Source organism: Miniopterus schreibersii, assembly GCF_964146895.1.
Source record: "Miniopterus schreibersii genome assembly, chromosome: 11".
In the NCBI taxonomy this organism is placed as follows: domain Eukaryota; kingdom Metazoa; phylum Chordata; class Mammalia; order Chiroptera; family Miniopteridae; genus Miniopterus; species Miniopterus schreibersii.
This window is the reverse complement of record NC_138111.1, coordinates 3,957,911-3,973,249: the sequence shown is the minus strand read 5'-3', so window position 1 is coordinate 3,973,249 and position 15,339 is coordinate 3,957,911. Positions and strand designations below refer to the sequence as shown.

The window sequence follows — 15,339 nt, the reverse complement described above, 5'->3', positions numbered from 1 at the left end:
CAACTTGGAAGTAAAAGCATGGAAAAAATAAAAAAATAAGTAAGTGAATTATGGTCCAGTTATCAGTGGATTGTCTCTGTGATGCAGCATTAATGGATTTGCCCTCCACTGTTCGGCAGTAATGGAGCTGGACTAGTAGGCATTCCTCTTTTGCACCTGGCATGAGTTAAGCTTTGTTAGTAGAAATCTTAGGACAAAGGGACTTCCCTCCTGGTTCCAGGGTATTTCCATTTTTTCTTTTTCTTTCTCCCACTCTACGACTAGCAGTGGCACATGGAGGGCGTGTCCATAGGTCCCTACCCACACTGAACACAGAGGATCCCCCCGGATGGCTTCCTATGGAGATTCAGTGGCACCCTGGCCCCACAAGTGGGTTCCCAGTGAATCCTACAGGCTTCCCAGTCTCAGCCCACCTGCCCCTGAGAGGGGAGAGAGGCCTCCTGCTTGCCAGTATCAACCATGTTTCCCTACCTGCTGGCCTCTGCCCTAACCATGGACCAGTTCTGGCCCTGGGCAACCCAGCAGACTTCTCCACCATCCCTAGGGTGGCAACCACACCTTCTCCAACAAGGTGTGAACCCACCCTGTGGTGGGGGGGAGTCCCCTCCCAAATTTGTTTATTTCTTAGCTACTCTACTGTAATCCTGGGCTGGGCTCTATAGTTCCCTCTACACTTTTATATTTCATTGTTTATTGTATAACTTATTCCTGCTCAATCTATTGTATGGTTTCTGCATAGTGATTGAATGCTGGTTCACATAATTATATATTTTTAAAGGGGGTCAGTGCCAAGGGGAAAAGTCAAAGTGGGACAACTTGAATAGGGAGTGTTGGGACAAGGGGGTACTTTGTGTGTTAAATGGCATGGTCTGAGACAGCCTCAGGTGACATTTGAACACAGAATTAATAATAGTGAAGGAAATGAGGAAGGAAAGTGGGAGGAACATCTAGTGAGTCTCTAGGTGGGACAGTGTCTGGAATGTGCCAGGATCATAAAGGAGGGCTCTAACCAACTGAGCCACACTGGCCAGGGCAAATTGTACATGTTTAAAAAGTGGATATTATGGTAAATAAATTGTATCTAAAATTTAAAAAATTTAAATCACCTCCTCAAAGAGACCTCCCCAGACCACACCAGGACAAGATGTCCCATCCCCACACCTTGCTCTTTTCACTCTGCTACTTCCTTGCCATATTCTACTCAGGACACATTGTCCCCTGTGGTGATCTTGCTCATTTACTACAACCTTATTGATTATCAGTTGTCATGTGTGGTAGATTAATAATGGCTGTCCCCAAAGACATCCACATCCTAATCCCCAGAGCTTGTAAACATGTTATCTTAGATGGTAAAAGGGACTGTGCCAATGCGATTAAGCTCCTTTAGATGGGGAAATTACCAACCTCTGTGGGTATCTGGAACTTTCATGAGCTCATACTACCTAGTGCAGACAGGGACTACAGGAGAGAGGCCACAGCGTCTCCTGTATAACTTAGGGTGCCTGCCAGTGAGTGGCCCCAAGAGTTCTATAGGCTCACAAATTTTCTGTTGGCTTTAGTTCTCCATCAGTGACCCACAGTGCTCCTGGGAAAATTCTTTTCACTCCCTAGAGGTCCTATAGATGAGAGAGAGGCTCAGGGGATTGGTGGATGAGGAGATGGGTTAAGAAAGGATGTGCCCCGCACGGTACATGGCACCCAGGGTGCAGGGAAATATCATTCCCTGTTGGGAGCCCTTATTTGGAATTAGGTGGGAGTCATTGTTCCGGCTGAGGCAAGGATGCTTCATGAGTAAAGACAACCCCAGTGGGTAGACAGGGAGAGAGGGGAAGGAAGGCCTCCCGCGTCCCTCGTGCTGTGTGTGGTGCTCCTGGGTCCCACAGGGAACCTGGGGGGCCTGTCTTGCTTTGTGGTGTCCTTGCCTGGGGCTGCAGTTCCAGGGCTGGCCACAAGGGGCGGCCTCCCAGGTGGATGCAACTAACTGGAGCAGGAAGGAGTCATGCGGGGGTCACGCTGGCCGTCCCGCAGCCTCGGAACCAACTCGCACCTCCCCTTGCTAGCGTTGGTCTCCAAGCCTGAGCTGGTCCAGAGCGGGAGGGAGGGCTCCAAGATCCTCCCTCTTACTCATTCAGCAGCGAAGCACCAAGCCCTCACCCCGGGTGGAAGCCCCGATGTTTCCAAGGGTGATGCTGAGAACGACCCAGGGCCCCTGTCCACCAGGAGCTCAGTCTGGAGGGAGAGGAACAAAAGCTCAAAATCAGAGACCGGTGAAGAAAAGAGCACTGCTAGGGGGAAAACAGTGCTGCAGGGGGTACCTGGGTCGGAAGGTTCGAAAGTCCTTACTAAGTGACATTTGCTGTGGCCAGAAAGACAAGAGAGCCCTGAACACGTCAGGGAGAGGGCACCCCTGGTGCAGACAGCAGGCACTAGTGAGTTTGGCCAGAGGCCTCAGTCTGTCCATCATCAGGAAGGGTGGGCGGGGCTAGGAGGTCCCAAGCCCCACTCCCGGGAAGCCGGGGTCGGGCCTAGGTCCGAGCAGTTTTCTGTGCGTGCCCTGCCCCCTGGTGGGCGCTGGCGGTAGCGCAAGGTGAGAAGAGCTGAGGATAGGGAACTGGGGGCTTTTTTTTTTTTTTAAAGAATAGTTTATTTTTATTTTTTTAAAAAGTTTTAAATATCTTCATTGATTTCAGAGCGAGGAAGGGAGAGAGAGAGAGAGATAGAAACATCCATGGTGAGAGAGTCACTGATCGGCTGCCTCCTGCCAGCCCCCTACGGGGGATCCAGGGCGCAACCCCGGCACGCGCCCTGATCTCCCGGATCCTAGGTCGATGCTCAACCTCTGCGCCTGGTTTTACTGATTTTTAGACAGGAAGGGAGAGGAGGAGAGAGAAACACAGATGTCCTAGGGCGCAGACCGGACAGATGGCTAGTGGAAGGCTGGGCCCGGGGACCCCGCGCGCGCTGGGACTCCGGGGCGGGTCTGCGGGCAGTGGGAGGAGCTTGGGTCGTGGAGCTCGGGAGCCAGCGGGACTAGCGGCGGGTGGTGGGCGGGCGCGCGGGCGCGGGGAGGGGCTGCGTCCGTGGGCGGGGCGAGCGGCTCCTTCGCCTTTCCGCTGACCTCCCCGGCCCCGCCCCCGGCAGCCGGCCTTCCGTCGGACTCCATCCGCCCTTTTCCCGAGAGGGGGCGCCGGGGGTAAGGCGGGGACCCGGGCGAACGGAGTCCCTGGTCTCCGGGTCGGGGTGAGCCCCTGCGTCCGTCCTAACGCCGGTCTGGCCGCTGGGGGTGAGTCTGCACCCCGCAGGGACAGGGGCGCTCCCTCTGCCCCACCCTGTTCCCACGCGGTTCCTGGGCGGAGGAGGAGCGCCCCGCGCCCCGAGCCCGCACTGCCGGCGGGAGTCGAGGTGCGCGCCTGGGCTCCCCGCTCCTGGGTGCGACCCCCGGCTGCGGCGCACAAGGCTCGCGCCTGGCTCTGCGTGGAAGGAGCGGCCCCGGCTTCTCCGGCCCGCGGGCGGCGGGATCTAGCGGAACCGGCGTCGAGGCGGGGCTTGGGGACGCTGCGCGCCCTGCCCGGGCGGGGAAACCGAGGCCCGCAGCGGGAGGAGGGGGAGCGGGCTCGCCAGAGGCCACCGGACTCCAGCTCCGGGATGTTTCTCTGACCTCGGGCTGCCTGGGGTCCTTTGCTCGCTGTGACCCGGACCAAGCCAAACGCTTTACAGCCCTTCCCGCACCTCATCCTCGGGGGTCCGTATTGTCCTTTCTCCCCGCCAACCCAGCTCCATTTGTCCCGGGAGATCCCTGAGGCTGGGGGGGGGGGGGGAGAGTGACTTACGGGCTCCCAAGCCTGTGAGCGCTGGAGCGCGTTCCCGCGGCCCCTGGAGCGACCCGCACGCCCTCCCCGGGGGACGCGCGGCCGTGTGCGGGCTGCAGGGGCGCCCGTGTCCTCGCGGTTGCTCCCTGGACCCCTTCTCCAAGTCCGGCCCAAACGCCCCCCTCTCGCACTGTAGCCCCAGCCCGGGGGCCCTCTGCTCACCGCCGTGGGAGAAGTTTGAGGGAGACCTGAGTGGCCAAGCTGGGGGCCCGGTGTCCCCCCCAAGGCACCGCTGCTGGCGTCCGCTGAGCGCTGAGCTGGTGAGAACTGGCGCCCGGAGCCGCAGGAGCTGGGCCTGGGGTCCCCACTCCCCTGGTGGGGCAACAAGGATGGGGCCACTGTCTTTGCAGGTGTTCCCGGCACCGAAACGGGCTCGGAGAGAGGCTGACTTGCCAAGGCACACCCACCCTCAGCAGGTGCCTGGCCTCAGGCCCGGCACCCAGCCATGCGCTGCCACAGACTGGCCCTGGGCCTGGGGCTCTGCCTGCTTGTGGGCATGGCCCTCTGCGCTCTGTGGTGAGCATGCCCCATGGAGCCCTCCAGCCCCACCTCAGACTCCTCTCTTGGCATCTCAGCCCCCAAACCTCACCCCTTCAGGGGATGCCCACCTCTCCTGTCCCCCAATGGGGACCGCAGATCCACTACTGGGGCCTTCACTCCCACTAATGTGCACCAAATGGGTTTTCAGCCTCTGGGCCAGCTGCATCAGCTGTGTTTTTCCTTCCCAGGGTGTATGTCGAGAAGTGGCTGCCATTCTCCTATGTCCCCTATTACCTCCCCTGCCCAGAGATCTTGTAAGTATGGGGCTGGGAGAACTGGGGCACTGTGGGCTGCAAGGAGTGGGGGAGATGGGAGTTTTAAGGTCACTTTGGCTGCAGGTTCTTAGGTCTTAAGCTCACGATCAGTATGGAGTGTTTGGGTAATTTATGGGCTGCCTTGTTTCGGTCTTTTTGTGTCCTTGCAACACCCCTTCTGCAGTTGGACCTTGAGCATGTTGCATAGCTCCGAGCCTCACTTGCCGCGTCTGTAAGATGGGATGGTAGGAGTGCTCCTCCCGGGCTCCCGGGATCATAGAGTGCGAAGGTGCCTGAGTAGCCTGGGGTGGCACCTGACTCATAGTGGGTGCTCAGGAAACAGGGCTTTTAGGACTTGACCATTTTGCTCAACTCTGTGTTCTATGTGGATTCAAGGGACAAATTAACATGTGACTAAAGTCTTGCCCACATAACACATCTGACTTTTTGACAGTTCAGAGTGAAAAAATGGGTTGGGACAGTGTCAAGGGGGCATCTGGCCCCACTGTGTCCTGTTCCGTGACAACTAAAGGAAAGTTTAAAATCTGGAGCATAGCCTACTAATTAACAAGGCATGTTTTATTATTATAAAAACTTCGACTATAGCCCCAGCCCAGTGGCTCAGTTGGTTGGAGCATGCACCAAAACGGTTGTGGGTTCAATTCCCAATCAGGGCACATACCTAGGCTGTGGGTTTGATTCCCGGTCAGGGCGCGTGCGAGAGGCAGCTGATCAGTGTTTCTCAAGTCAATGTTTCTCTCCCTTCCTCTCTCTCTCTCTAAAATCAACAGAAACAGCCCTGGCCGGTGTGGCTCAGTAGTTACAGCATCGGCCCATGCACAGAAGCGTCAGGGGCACATACCTAGGTTGTAGGTTCGATCCCTAGCCCTGGCTAGTGTGGGAGGCAACCAATCAATGAGTCTCTCACATCGATGTTTCTCTCTCTCTCCCCCCTCTCCCTCCCTTCCATTCTCTCTAAAAATCAATGCAAAAAAAAAAAAAAAATCCTCTGGTGAGAATTAAAAACATAATAATAAAATAAAATCAATAAAAGCATATCTTTGAGTGAAGATTAAAAAAATTTAAACATAGAATATAGTAAATTAGGAAGCTGGAAAACAGAAAAGACAAAAAAAAAACAAAACCCTGTTGGGTCCCACCAGTCTGAATCTTGCTCCAATTCCGAAGTTTGTTTTCAGCTTGTCGGTTGCTGCACTTTGTAAATGAACACACTGGGCATCTACTTGGTTCTAAAAGCAGAAAGGCTACTTGCCATTGAAAATAGTTGTGATCTCAGGTTACAACTAGTGAAATTGGAGCAGTAATCAAAAAGCTCCCAACAAACAAAAGTCCTGGACCAGATGGCTTCACAGGTGAATTTTACCAAACATTCAAAGAGCTAACACCTGTCCTTCTCAAACTATTCCAAAAAATTCAAGAGGAGGAAAGACTCCCAGGCTCATTTTACAAGGCCAGCATAATCCTATTTCCAGAAGCAGATAAAGACACTGCAAAGAAAGAAAATTAGCCCAGCCGGTGTCTCAGTGTTGAGCGTCAACCCAGGAACCTGGAGGTCACGATTCAGTTCCCCTCAGGGCACATGCCCGGGTTGTGGGCTCGAACCCCAGTGAGGGGCATGCAGGAGGCAGCTGATCGATGAGTCCTCTCTCATCATTGATCTTTCTATCTCTCCCTCTCCCTATTTAAAAAAAAAAAAAAGGAAAGGAAATAAAATGGAAGGAAATGACCCGCCAATATCCCTGATGAACATAGATACAAAAATTCTCAATAAAATATTAGCAAACTGGATCCAGCAAGACATTAAAAAGATCATACACCATGATCAAGTGGGATTTATTCTGGGGATGCAAGGTTGGTACAATATTTAAATTTTTAAAAAGTTGTGATCTTAATGTTTTTGTGATTTTTATCCTGTTTCCCAGAAGTGGGTTTATTTTTCCTCCTGTGTCCATACTCTTCATGGTCACCATCGCTTAATTCCACCGGGAATCCGGTTCTTTCCAATTTCCCAGTGTTCTAAAATAGTTCCTAAGGAGCAACTTTGGATATAAAGCTTTTTCCATCTTAAAGGTCTTTTCATCTGGTGTGTTACCTTCCTGGGTCAAAGGACATGGAGAGGTTCTTGACCTAGCTTGTCAGGTTGCTTTCCAGAAGGACTCAGGCACACCCCATGCACCCCAATACTGCCCCTGGGCCCCTGCTGGAGGGACCAGGAACTAGAAAAATTAAATACCAATCCCCCTTGCTGATTGGAGAGGTAGGAAATGCTGTCTCCTGGCTGAGATTTCATGTGTTTCATTCCTCCAAGCCCCCCTCTCCCCCAGGCCTTCTGCTTTCCCATTGATCACATTTCCTCTCCCAGGTCCCCTTCTCCCTTTGGCCGTACGCAGTTCTCTGTCATCACCCTCAGCTGAGCACATTTGCTGCATTTTTTTCCCTTTCCAGTTTGTCTATCTTTGGGTTCTACCGAGTTATTTTTTTCTAGACACCAACCACCCTGCCACTCGGTGACCCTGGACAGATGCTTCTGTAGAAGCCCAGCCCCTGCAGAGCAGACAGCAGTGGGGAGGGTTCCCAGTGCTGCCTGGAACCTGGGGGGTGCCTGCCTCCTGGGGTGCTGGGCTAACCTCAGCTTCATTCTGCCACCGCCTGGCACTAACGGCTTTCTTGTCTCTGTCCACTAGCAACATGAAGCTGCAGTACAGGGGGGAGAAGCCGTTCCAACCTGTGGCACAGTAAGTGGACTGTCATTTTCCCCTTTGTGGCCCAGGGGTGGGGGCTGCTTCTTTCACCACTGGCCCTTCTCGGTTGCAGGTCACAGTACCCTCAGCCCAAGCTGCTGGAGCAGAGGTAGGTGCTGATTAGGGTCTGGGTGCAGCATGGAGAGACCTGGGTTGGAAGGTGGGGGGTCAGAGCTCTGACTGATAACTTGGGGTGGTGGAGGGGCCAGGTGGCCTTGGTGTTCAGGTAGGCGGAGGCCTGGGCTCCAGTCCAGCTCCAGTCACACTATTTGTGTGACCCTTGGGCAGGTTACCCAACTGCTCTGCACTTTTTCGGTCCAGGTGGGTGGTAATAATAATACCCACTTCACAGGAGGCTGGGCAGGGTTTGTGAACTGCGATGCATGGTGCCTGCTTCATGGCAGGTGCTCAATCCAGCACCAGTGACAATATTGACAACCCCATTCATTAGGCACTTAGCCAGTGCCTCACATGCCAGGCTCCTCTAGACACCTGAGGTGCCTTAACTCCTGGTCCTCCCGACCACCCTGGGAAGTAGCTGTTACTATCCCCATTTTCTACCTGAGGATGCTGAGGCCCAGAGACAGGGACGAAGCTACCAGGGGTCACACAGCATGGGAGGCAGGGCCAAGGTGAGCCAGAGGTGTTCACAAGGGAGGGTCTCAGCCTCCTTGGCCTCCCCTGCTGCCAGGCCCACAGAGCTGCTGACGCTCACTCCCTGGTTGGCACCTATCGTCTCTGAGGGAACCTTCAACCTGGAGCTTTTGCAGCACATCTACCAGCCACTGAACCTGACCATTGGGCTCACGGTGTTCGCTGTGGGGAGGTGAGTAGCAGGCTGGGCAGGGGAGGGGTGGTCCTCTCTCAGCCACTGGAGCTCACAGTCTGGGGTGAGGCAAGAGCTGGACACAGCACCCCGCCCGGACACCAGGGAGGCCGCGAACCAGGTGCTGCGCCAGGGGAAGGTAGAGAGGAGAGTGTGCTGGTGGAAGGGGGGCTTCCTGGAGGAAGGGGGTCTGGCCCTGGCATGGAACAGGAGGGGGAGGCAGCCCGAGTGAGGGAACAGCAGAAGCCGGGTGGTGGTGCTGCTGGAGCCACCGGGGATGATGGGTTCTTGCCACCAGGTACACCCGCTTTGCCCAGCACTTCTTGGAGTCGGCGGAGCAGTTCTTCATGCGCGGCTACCGTGTGTGCTACTATGTCTTCACCGACGACCCCGCGGCCGTCCCCCAGGTCCCCCTGGGCCCCGGCCGCAGCCTCAGCGTCATCCCCATCCGGAGGCACCCCCGCTGGGAGGAGATCTCCATGCGCCGGATGGCGACCATCAGCCAGCACATCGCGCAGCGCGCGCACCGGGAGGTGGACTACCTCTTCTGCGTGGACGTGGACATGGTGTTCCGGAACCCCTGGGGCCCTGAGACCTTGGGAGACCTGGTGGCCGCCATCCACCCGGGCTACTACGCGGCACCCCGCCAGGAGTTCCCCTATGAGCGCAGGCGGGTTTCTACTGCCTTTGTGGCGGCCGGCGAGGGAGATTTCTATTACGGTGGGGCGGTCTTTGGGGGACGGGTGGACAGGGTGTACGAGTTTACCAAGGGCTGCCACATGGCCATCCTGGCAGACAAGGCCAACGGCATCATGGCAGCCTGGCAGGAGGAGAGCCACCTGAACCGCCGCTTCATCTCGCACAAGCCCACCAAAGTGCTGTCCCCTGAGTACCTCTGGGATGACAGGAAGCCCCAGCCACCTAGCCTGAAGCTGATCCGCTTTTCTACACTGGACAAGAACACCAACTGGCTGCGGAGCTGACAGTAGAGTTGGGGCTGCCATGGGCAGGGACCCAAGCCCTGCAGCCAGCTTCCCCCACTGGAGCACCCTGCTCGCCCCAGCGGAGCACTCAGCTTGTACCAGTCAGTGCCTCACTTCTCAAGCCTTAGCTGAGACCTGCCCTGTCCTGCCTACCTCTCTGTCAAGAAAATCCAACTGGAAAGCAGATGTGGAAGAGCCTTTATAAACTGTAAAGGGCTGTGCCCACATGAAAATGCAAAGGTCAAATGTTGCCCAAGAGAAGGAGGGCCCAGAGGCTCCCCAGCAGATGTGCCTTCATGCCTTTGGGGCAGCTGTCATCTGCCCTACTCAGTGCCTGCATTCCCACCCCTGCCCCCTTTTGTTGCCCGTTGCCCTTCAAGTTGCACTTGTCACTGCTGGTTGTGAAAGGCATCCAGGTCCGCTTTTCTCTGGCTGCAGGGCTCCCAGTACGGTGATGTCCCCCAGCCAGATGGACCCAACTCCTCACTCAGGACCCTGGAGTGAGCCTGTGGAATGGCTCGCTCTGGTTTCCAGTCCAGCTGCACCCATGGCGGCCACCCTCCCTGGCACTTGCCACTTTGTAAGAAGGTTGGGGCAGCTTTAATAAAGGTGGCATGTGCTAGCCCCTGACCAGGGTTTTTCCACCTGTACATCCGAGTGTCTGTGCTGCTGGCTATAGGTGATACAGGCAGCCTGCATTTCAAATGCAGTCAACTTGGGTGGGGGGGGGGGGCACATTTCCAGAAAACCTAGGCTAAATCTGGCTGCCACAACAAGATTTCATCCCAGTTCTCCTGGGAGACTGGGTGAAGTGCAGTGTGCTGCCAGACATGTCATATTCCCAACTGAGTCGAGGGGGCAGCAGAGCCCACCAGCTGGACTCCCTGTGGGCTCTCAGTCCCTGAGCACATAAGTGTTTGCCAGTCCACCTGCACCTGCGTCAGCCTCAGCCCTCAGGCCACTGGTGGGCAAGCTGCAGGCCTAGAATTAGAGGACCTTCAAGCCCAGTGTGGCCCCAGAAGGACTTCAGAGCCCCACAGTGGTTCTGTCACCTTGGGGTAGGAGTGGGTTCAGGGCTTGGCCCAGTGTCCCCCACCTGAGGGCAGCAGCATCTTTGCCATGGAGAGGAGACATGGAGGGCAGGAAGGGGTGCACTCTGGCCATATCAGGATGAGTACCCACCCACCTAGCTGCCCCTGGCAAAGCTGGGTGCCAGCCCTGGGCCTACTCTTCCTGTAATGTGGTTTGGCTGGTGATCACAAGGGTCAGGCAGACCGAGTAACCAGTGTGAGGAGACAGCCTGGGCTGGAGAGGCCCTGGGGTGCTTCCTGGGCAAAGGGACAGTGTGGACCTGTGGCCCATGTGGCCTCATTGGGGAGCACCTTCCCAGGGAGGTTTGGGCCTGGCCCAGGGGAGGCAAGAGTCTGAAGCAGGGTGGTGTTGCAGCAGGACCTGCCCCACTGTGGGTCTGAACCCAGGTTAACCTGACCCCAAAGGCTGTGCTTGCCCTGGAGCCTGAGGATGTGACCTCTGAGCCCAGCCTTGTATTTGTCATTTTGTTCATTGCTTAAAGTACCTCTGCAATTTAAAAAACTTCAGAAGCCCCAAAACTGATCTGTTCTGGCAAGACTGGTGCCTGTAGCTAGGATCTGGGCCTGTCAGACAAGGGCTGCTGGGCTGTCTCCAGGCACCCCCACCTCCCTGCTGGTCAGGCTGGTCCCCAGCCCCCAACCCTTTAATTCTTCCCATCCATGGAGCATCCCTGGCCAAGGCCCTCAGCTCCTTTCAGGGAAGTAGCTTGACCCCTGGTTAGGTTCCAGGAGTTGGGTCCTGTCACTGGTGTCTAAGGGCCATGTCCTGGGATGGGGACCAGGGTCAGCCATAGTCCCCAGGGGTGAGGGCCAAGGCTGAGAAGGCTCTGGGTCTGAGAGAGACTGGGTCCAAAGCTGGTCTGGGAGTGAGGTGGGGGTTCCTCTCCCCTGAAAGGCTGATGCAGGGCCACCTCTTCCTGAGGCCTTCCCTGGCCAGGGAAACCCCAACATAAGACAAGGCCTCCAATGGTCAGTACAGGACTCAGGGATGGCAAAGAGCAAAGATTGTGAGCCCCCAGTTCACAGCTGGGGTTGGCCACTCAGAGCTGAGCGATCCTGAGTACTGGGGCTCCTGAACAGCAGTAACTACCCCCAACACCAGCCCATCTGGTGGTGATCCCTCCTTCATGGGCTCCTCCAGCCAGGGCTGCAGCCGGGACAAGGTGGATGGACCGCGTGTCTGGGGTCCTGCCAGGAAGAAAGGAGAGAGGGGTACAGAGAAAAGGTGGAAGGGGCGGCCTCACCTTGCTGCTTGCACGCGGTGTCCGTTCCCATTCCCAGGTCCCCTTGACCCAGCCATCCACCGAGCTGCCTCTGCAGGTGGCAAATAGGGACCAGAACGAAAGCACGGGGGTGTATACGCGATGACTCCCTGGTCTCCAGGTCTCCACGCCCACAGGGCCCAACACCCGGCGGACTTCGCCGGGTTGGGCTTTGGGTGGCCCGAGGTCCTAAGGGGGTGTAGGGAGCACGCAGCAGGCGACCAGGGCTGGAGACGCGGAGCGGCGTCCCCGGGGCGCTGCGCGCGCGCGACAAGGCGGGGCTCACGTGCACGCGCCGTGCGAGGGCCCAAGCGCGCGCCCGGCCGTGGATTCCAGGCCCCGCGGCGCCCGCGGCGTCCGCACAGCGCGGGGAGGCCGGTGCGCGCCCCCGAACGCGCGCGGCGCGGCCCGCCCCTCACACCTGCGGCGGCCGGGGCGGGGCCGCGGCTGACCCCGCCCACCGGCCGCTGCCCCGCGCCCCGGCGGAACCGTGCGGCGGGGCCCGAGCGGCCGGCGGCGCGGCGCGGCGCAGACAATGGGAGCGGCGCGGGCGGCGGGGGCTGCGCGGCCCCGGGCCCCGCGGGGACGAGAGGCCGCGCCATGAGCCTCGAAGCCGGGCGCCCCCCTGTGCGGCGCGCGGGCCGAGGCGAGCGGCCTCTGCGAGTCCCGGGCCCCACCCTGGGGCTGGCGATGCGCTGCCAGGGCTGAGGATGATGGTAGATTGCCAGGTGAGTGCGCGCCCGGCCTGGCCGCCCTCCCCAGCGGCGCGGGCGGAGGGAGGACCGCGGGTCCCCCGCCACACCCCATCCGGCGGGAGGGAGCGCGGCACTGCGTTCACGCTCGGCGCGCGCTTACGCAGTTCCGCGTTCAGTCCCTCCTGGTACAATTGGGAAACTGAGGCCAGGAGAGAGGCAGGGAGTGCAGAGGAGCAGGGAGGGGTCCAGCCTGCTAGGCCAGCCCCAATTCTCCCGTGGGGTTTCCTTTGGGAATGAGAGCCCCTAAGATCCTGGGGGTACCCCTGTTCACCCTTCCCTTGTGGGGCCCTTTCCTCTGGGCATCCCCACGTGGGCACAGGCACGTACACGCACATTGACTTCACAGGTGGGGGCCGTGGAGTGTGTTCAGAGGAGAGTGCACCCTGTGCAGGTGACAGGGAAAGCAGAAAGAGGCTGGAGGCAGCCCGGCATCAGGCAGGAGCTTCTAGTCTCCTAGCAACATGCCAGGCTCCTAACATGGGGAGGGGAGAGGTGCCAGACTGATGGCCAGGGAGTCCCAGAGGTGCCCAGGGGTCTGCCTGGGTTAATGCCATACCCAGGGCTGCGTGGAGGGGACTTGGAGTCCTGTGTCCTCCACTCTGGGCTCCTGGAACTAGGAGGAGACCCCCTGCTTATTATTAGGGAGGGGGCTACAGGAAAGAACGCCTCAGCCTATTCCTTTATAAATTGAGGTGCAGAGATGGCGTGACACCAAGGGTCCCATGGGCCCCTAGAAGAGTCTTGTCCCTGGCTCTCCATCCATAACCCACTGTGCTCCTAGTCCTTGCAAATTGCTTTCTACTCCCTCAAGGTCCTTCTGTGCAGCTTGGGGGTTTGGGGTTCCCGGGGCCTGGGTAGTGCAGAACATGGCAGAGCACTGGACTACTCATCTGGAACCAAGGACAAGGCCATCCTTATTGGAGCCTTGGGGTCTTCATTTGGAATTGGGTCTGGAGTTATTGCCCTGGCTGGGGTGAGGAGACCTTGTGAATGAACTAGACAGCAGGATAGTGGAGGGAAGGAGGGGAGCGAGAGAGGCTTCTGGGGTCCCAGACGTTGCCCCCTGGAGCTTCCAGGTCCTGTTCCTTTGCCCTCTGGTGCCAGGGAGAGCAGCTGCCTTGACTACATTCAAACAAAGGTGTGTGTTTTGTTTTCTGGTTTTCTTGCCTGGGGAATGCAGTGCTGGGGCTGACCACCAGGGGGCGGGCTGTGCCCACTGCTCAATGGAGCTGCTGGAGCAGGGAAGGGACACTCAGGGGTCATTCTAGGCATCCCGCCGCCTCTGACCCAACATGCACCTTTTGTTATTTGTCTCCATGTCCACAGTGTGAGCTGCCCAGAAGCGGGAGGGGCTCCGAGACCCTCTCATTATTTATTCAGTGTCTGCGCCCCCAGCAGCCATCCTGAGCAGGAGCTCACAGCCTGGAGGGACAGGTGGACAGAAGCACAAAAGCAAATCCATATGGGAGAGAAGAGCAGTGCAGTGGGGAAGGGAAGCAGGTGCTGAGGGAGGGCAGGACACTAGGTCAGGTCTAAAGGTCTCCAGAGTGACATTTATGCTGTCATTAGAAGGACAAGAGGAGTCCGCCCTGCCCAGGTCTGGGAACAGTGTGTGGGTTGGGGGGTAGGGGGAGCTCAAGGTGCGGAGACTCGGAGGAGGTGTCCTGTGGTCAGGGTTGGTTCGAGGAGGTACAGTGCTGGGGGTGATAATTGGGGCTGGTATCTATTGAGCGCTCACCTGTTCTTTATCTTCACTGCCCCAGCTCACCACCTGCATCATCAGCAGGTTCCTGGGGCTGCGCCTGGAGCACTGTCTTTGCTGCACTTGGCTGGGGTAGCAGAGGTGGGCCCAGTCGGGATTGTATTCGCTTCCTGGGGCTGCTTTAACAAAGTACCACAAACTGGGTGGCTCAGAACAACAGAAGTTTCTTCTCTCTCAGTTCTGGAGACCAGAAATCCGAAATCAGGGTGTCGGCAGCATAGTGACTCTCTGAAGGCTCTAGAAGAGGAACCTTCCTGCCTCCTCCCGCCCACCTCTGGTGGCTACCGGCTTCCTTAGTGTCCTTGTCTTTTAGATTCATCACTCTAAACTCTGCTTCTGTCTTCACATGGCCTCCTCTGTTTCTGTGTCCAATCTTTCCCCTTCTGCTAAGGACATCAGTCGCTCGATTTTGAGTAGGACCCACCCTAATCCAGTGTGACCTCATCTTACCTTGATTCTATCTGCCAGGACTCTATTTCCAAATAAGGTCTTATTCACAGGTGCCTGGGTTTAGTTAGGATCTCAACATATCTTTGGAGGTAAGGGGTAAGGCACAATTCACCCTACAACAGGGACATTGGCTGATTCTTTCCCTGAAGACCAGGTACCCAGGTGCTCACAGGTACAGGAGGAGCAGTTGTGGTCTGAGGCAGTCTTGGGATTTGCCTGCAGCTGGGGGTTGTGGGTGTAAGTGGAGCCTGAGGTGTGCTCAGGGACAGCTTGCTCCCCAGGCTCCACTCATCCTGGAGCAGTGCCAACAGGTGGTGCTGTGACCAAGGGGCTGCTCCAGCATTGCTTTGAGTGGCAACAGCATAGACAAATGTCTCATCTCCAGTTTCCAGGAGACAACACTCAACTGTAAACAGACAGGGAGCACAGTCATTTCAGGGGTGACATACTATGGAGGAAGTCAAACAAGGCAGAGACATGGGGTAGTGATGGTGGCGACTTGAATGGGCAGCCAGGGAGCCTGGCAGGGGCACAAGTGCAGCTGTTCGGACGGAGTTCTCTTCCTCCTTCACCTGCAAGCTGAGCTGCTTCCAGGGGTCCTGCAGCTCTGGTTCCCCTGTACTTTCCAGACAGCTCTCCCGTTACTTCAGGGCAGGGTGTGTCCCAGGCCTGGGGGGGGGCACACGGAAGGCAGTGGGCTGAATGGGAATGAGTGGGCTGTCCGGGCATGTCGAGGCTGGAGGAGTCCCTTCCCTAGAGACCCTATCCCAAGCTGGGGTGGTATT

General features: G+C 57.4%; 2 protein-coding genes across 7 annotated transcripts in view; both read left to right on the top strand.

The window, feature by feature from the left end:
• Nucleotides 1-3,070: 3,070 nt before the first annotated feature.
• On the top strand, nucleotides 3,071-9,883 carry GBGT1 (globoside alpha-1,3-N-acetylgalactosaminyltransferase 1 (FORS blood group)). Of its 6 annotated transcripts, none has more exons than XM_081151704.1 (8): nucleotides 3,071-3,193; nucleotides 4,006-4,129; nucleotides 4,220-4,385; nucleotides 4,598-4,663; nucleotides 7,369-7,419; nucleotides 7,499-7,534; nucleotides 8,117-8,251; nucleotides 8,550-9,883. In XM_081151704.1, exons 3-8 carry the CDS (start codon nucleotides 4,315-4,317, stop codon nucleotides 9,232-9,234), a joined length of 1,044 nt encoding a protein of 347 aa, XP_081007830.1. In that variant the 5' UTR covers nucleotides 3,071-3,193; nucleotides 4,006-4,129; nucleotides 4,220-4,314; the 3' UTR covers nucleotides 9,235-9,883. The 6 variants fall into 6 exon arrangements, with proteins under 6 accessions (XP_081007830.1, XP_081007829.1, XP_081007831.1 ...); XM_081151703.1 differs by having other exon boundaries at nucleotides 3,132-3,240; XM_081151701.1 differs by having other exon boundaries at nucleotides 3,155-3,283.
• A 2,205-nt stretch (nucleotides 9,884-12,088) lies between these two features.
• RALGDS (ral guanine nucleotide dissociation stimulator) overlaps nucleotides 12,089-15,339 on the top strand; it is a 42,560-nt gene continuing 39,309 nt past the window's right edge. The window contains exon 1 of the mRNA XM_081150549.1: nucleotides 12,089-12,315. Coding sequence (XP_081006675.1) covers nucleotides 12,298-12,315 — 18 coding nt within the window. The 5' untranslated portion in view covers nucleotides 12,089-12,297. The remainder of the gene's footprint in view (nucleotides 12,316-15,339) is intronic.

Coding starts and splice junctions, on each gene's coding strand:
- GBGT1 (XM_081151704.1), top strand. CDS start 4,315: ATGCGCTGCCACAGACTGGCCCTGGGCCTGGGGCTCTGCCTGCTTGTG. Junction 4,386..4,597: donor ATGGCCCTCTGCGCTCTGTG/GTGAGCATGCCC, acceptor TTTCCTTCCCAG/GGTGTATGTCGAGAAGTGGC. Junction 7,535..8,116: donor CCCAAGCTGCTGGAGCAGAG/GTAGGTGCTGAT, acceptor CCCTGCTGCCAG/GCCCACAGAGCTGCTGACGC.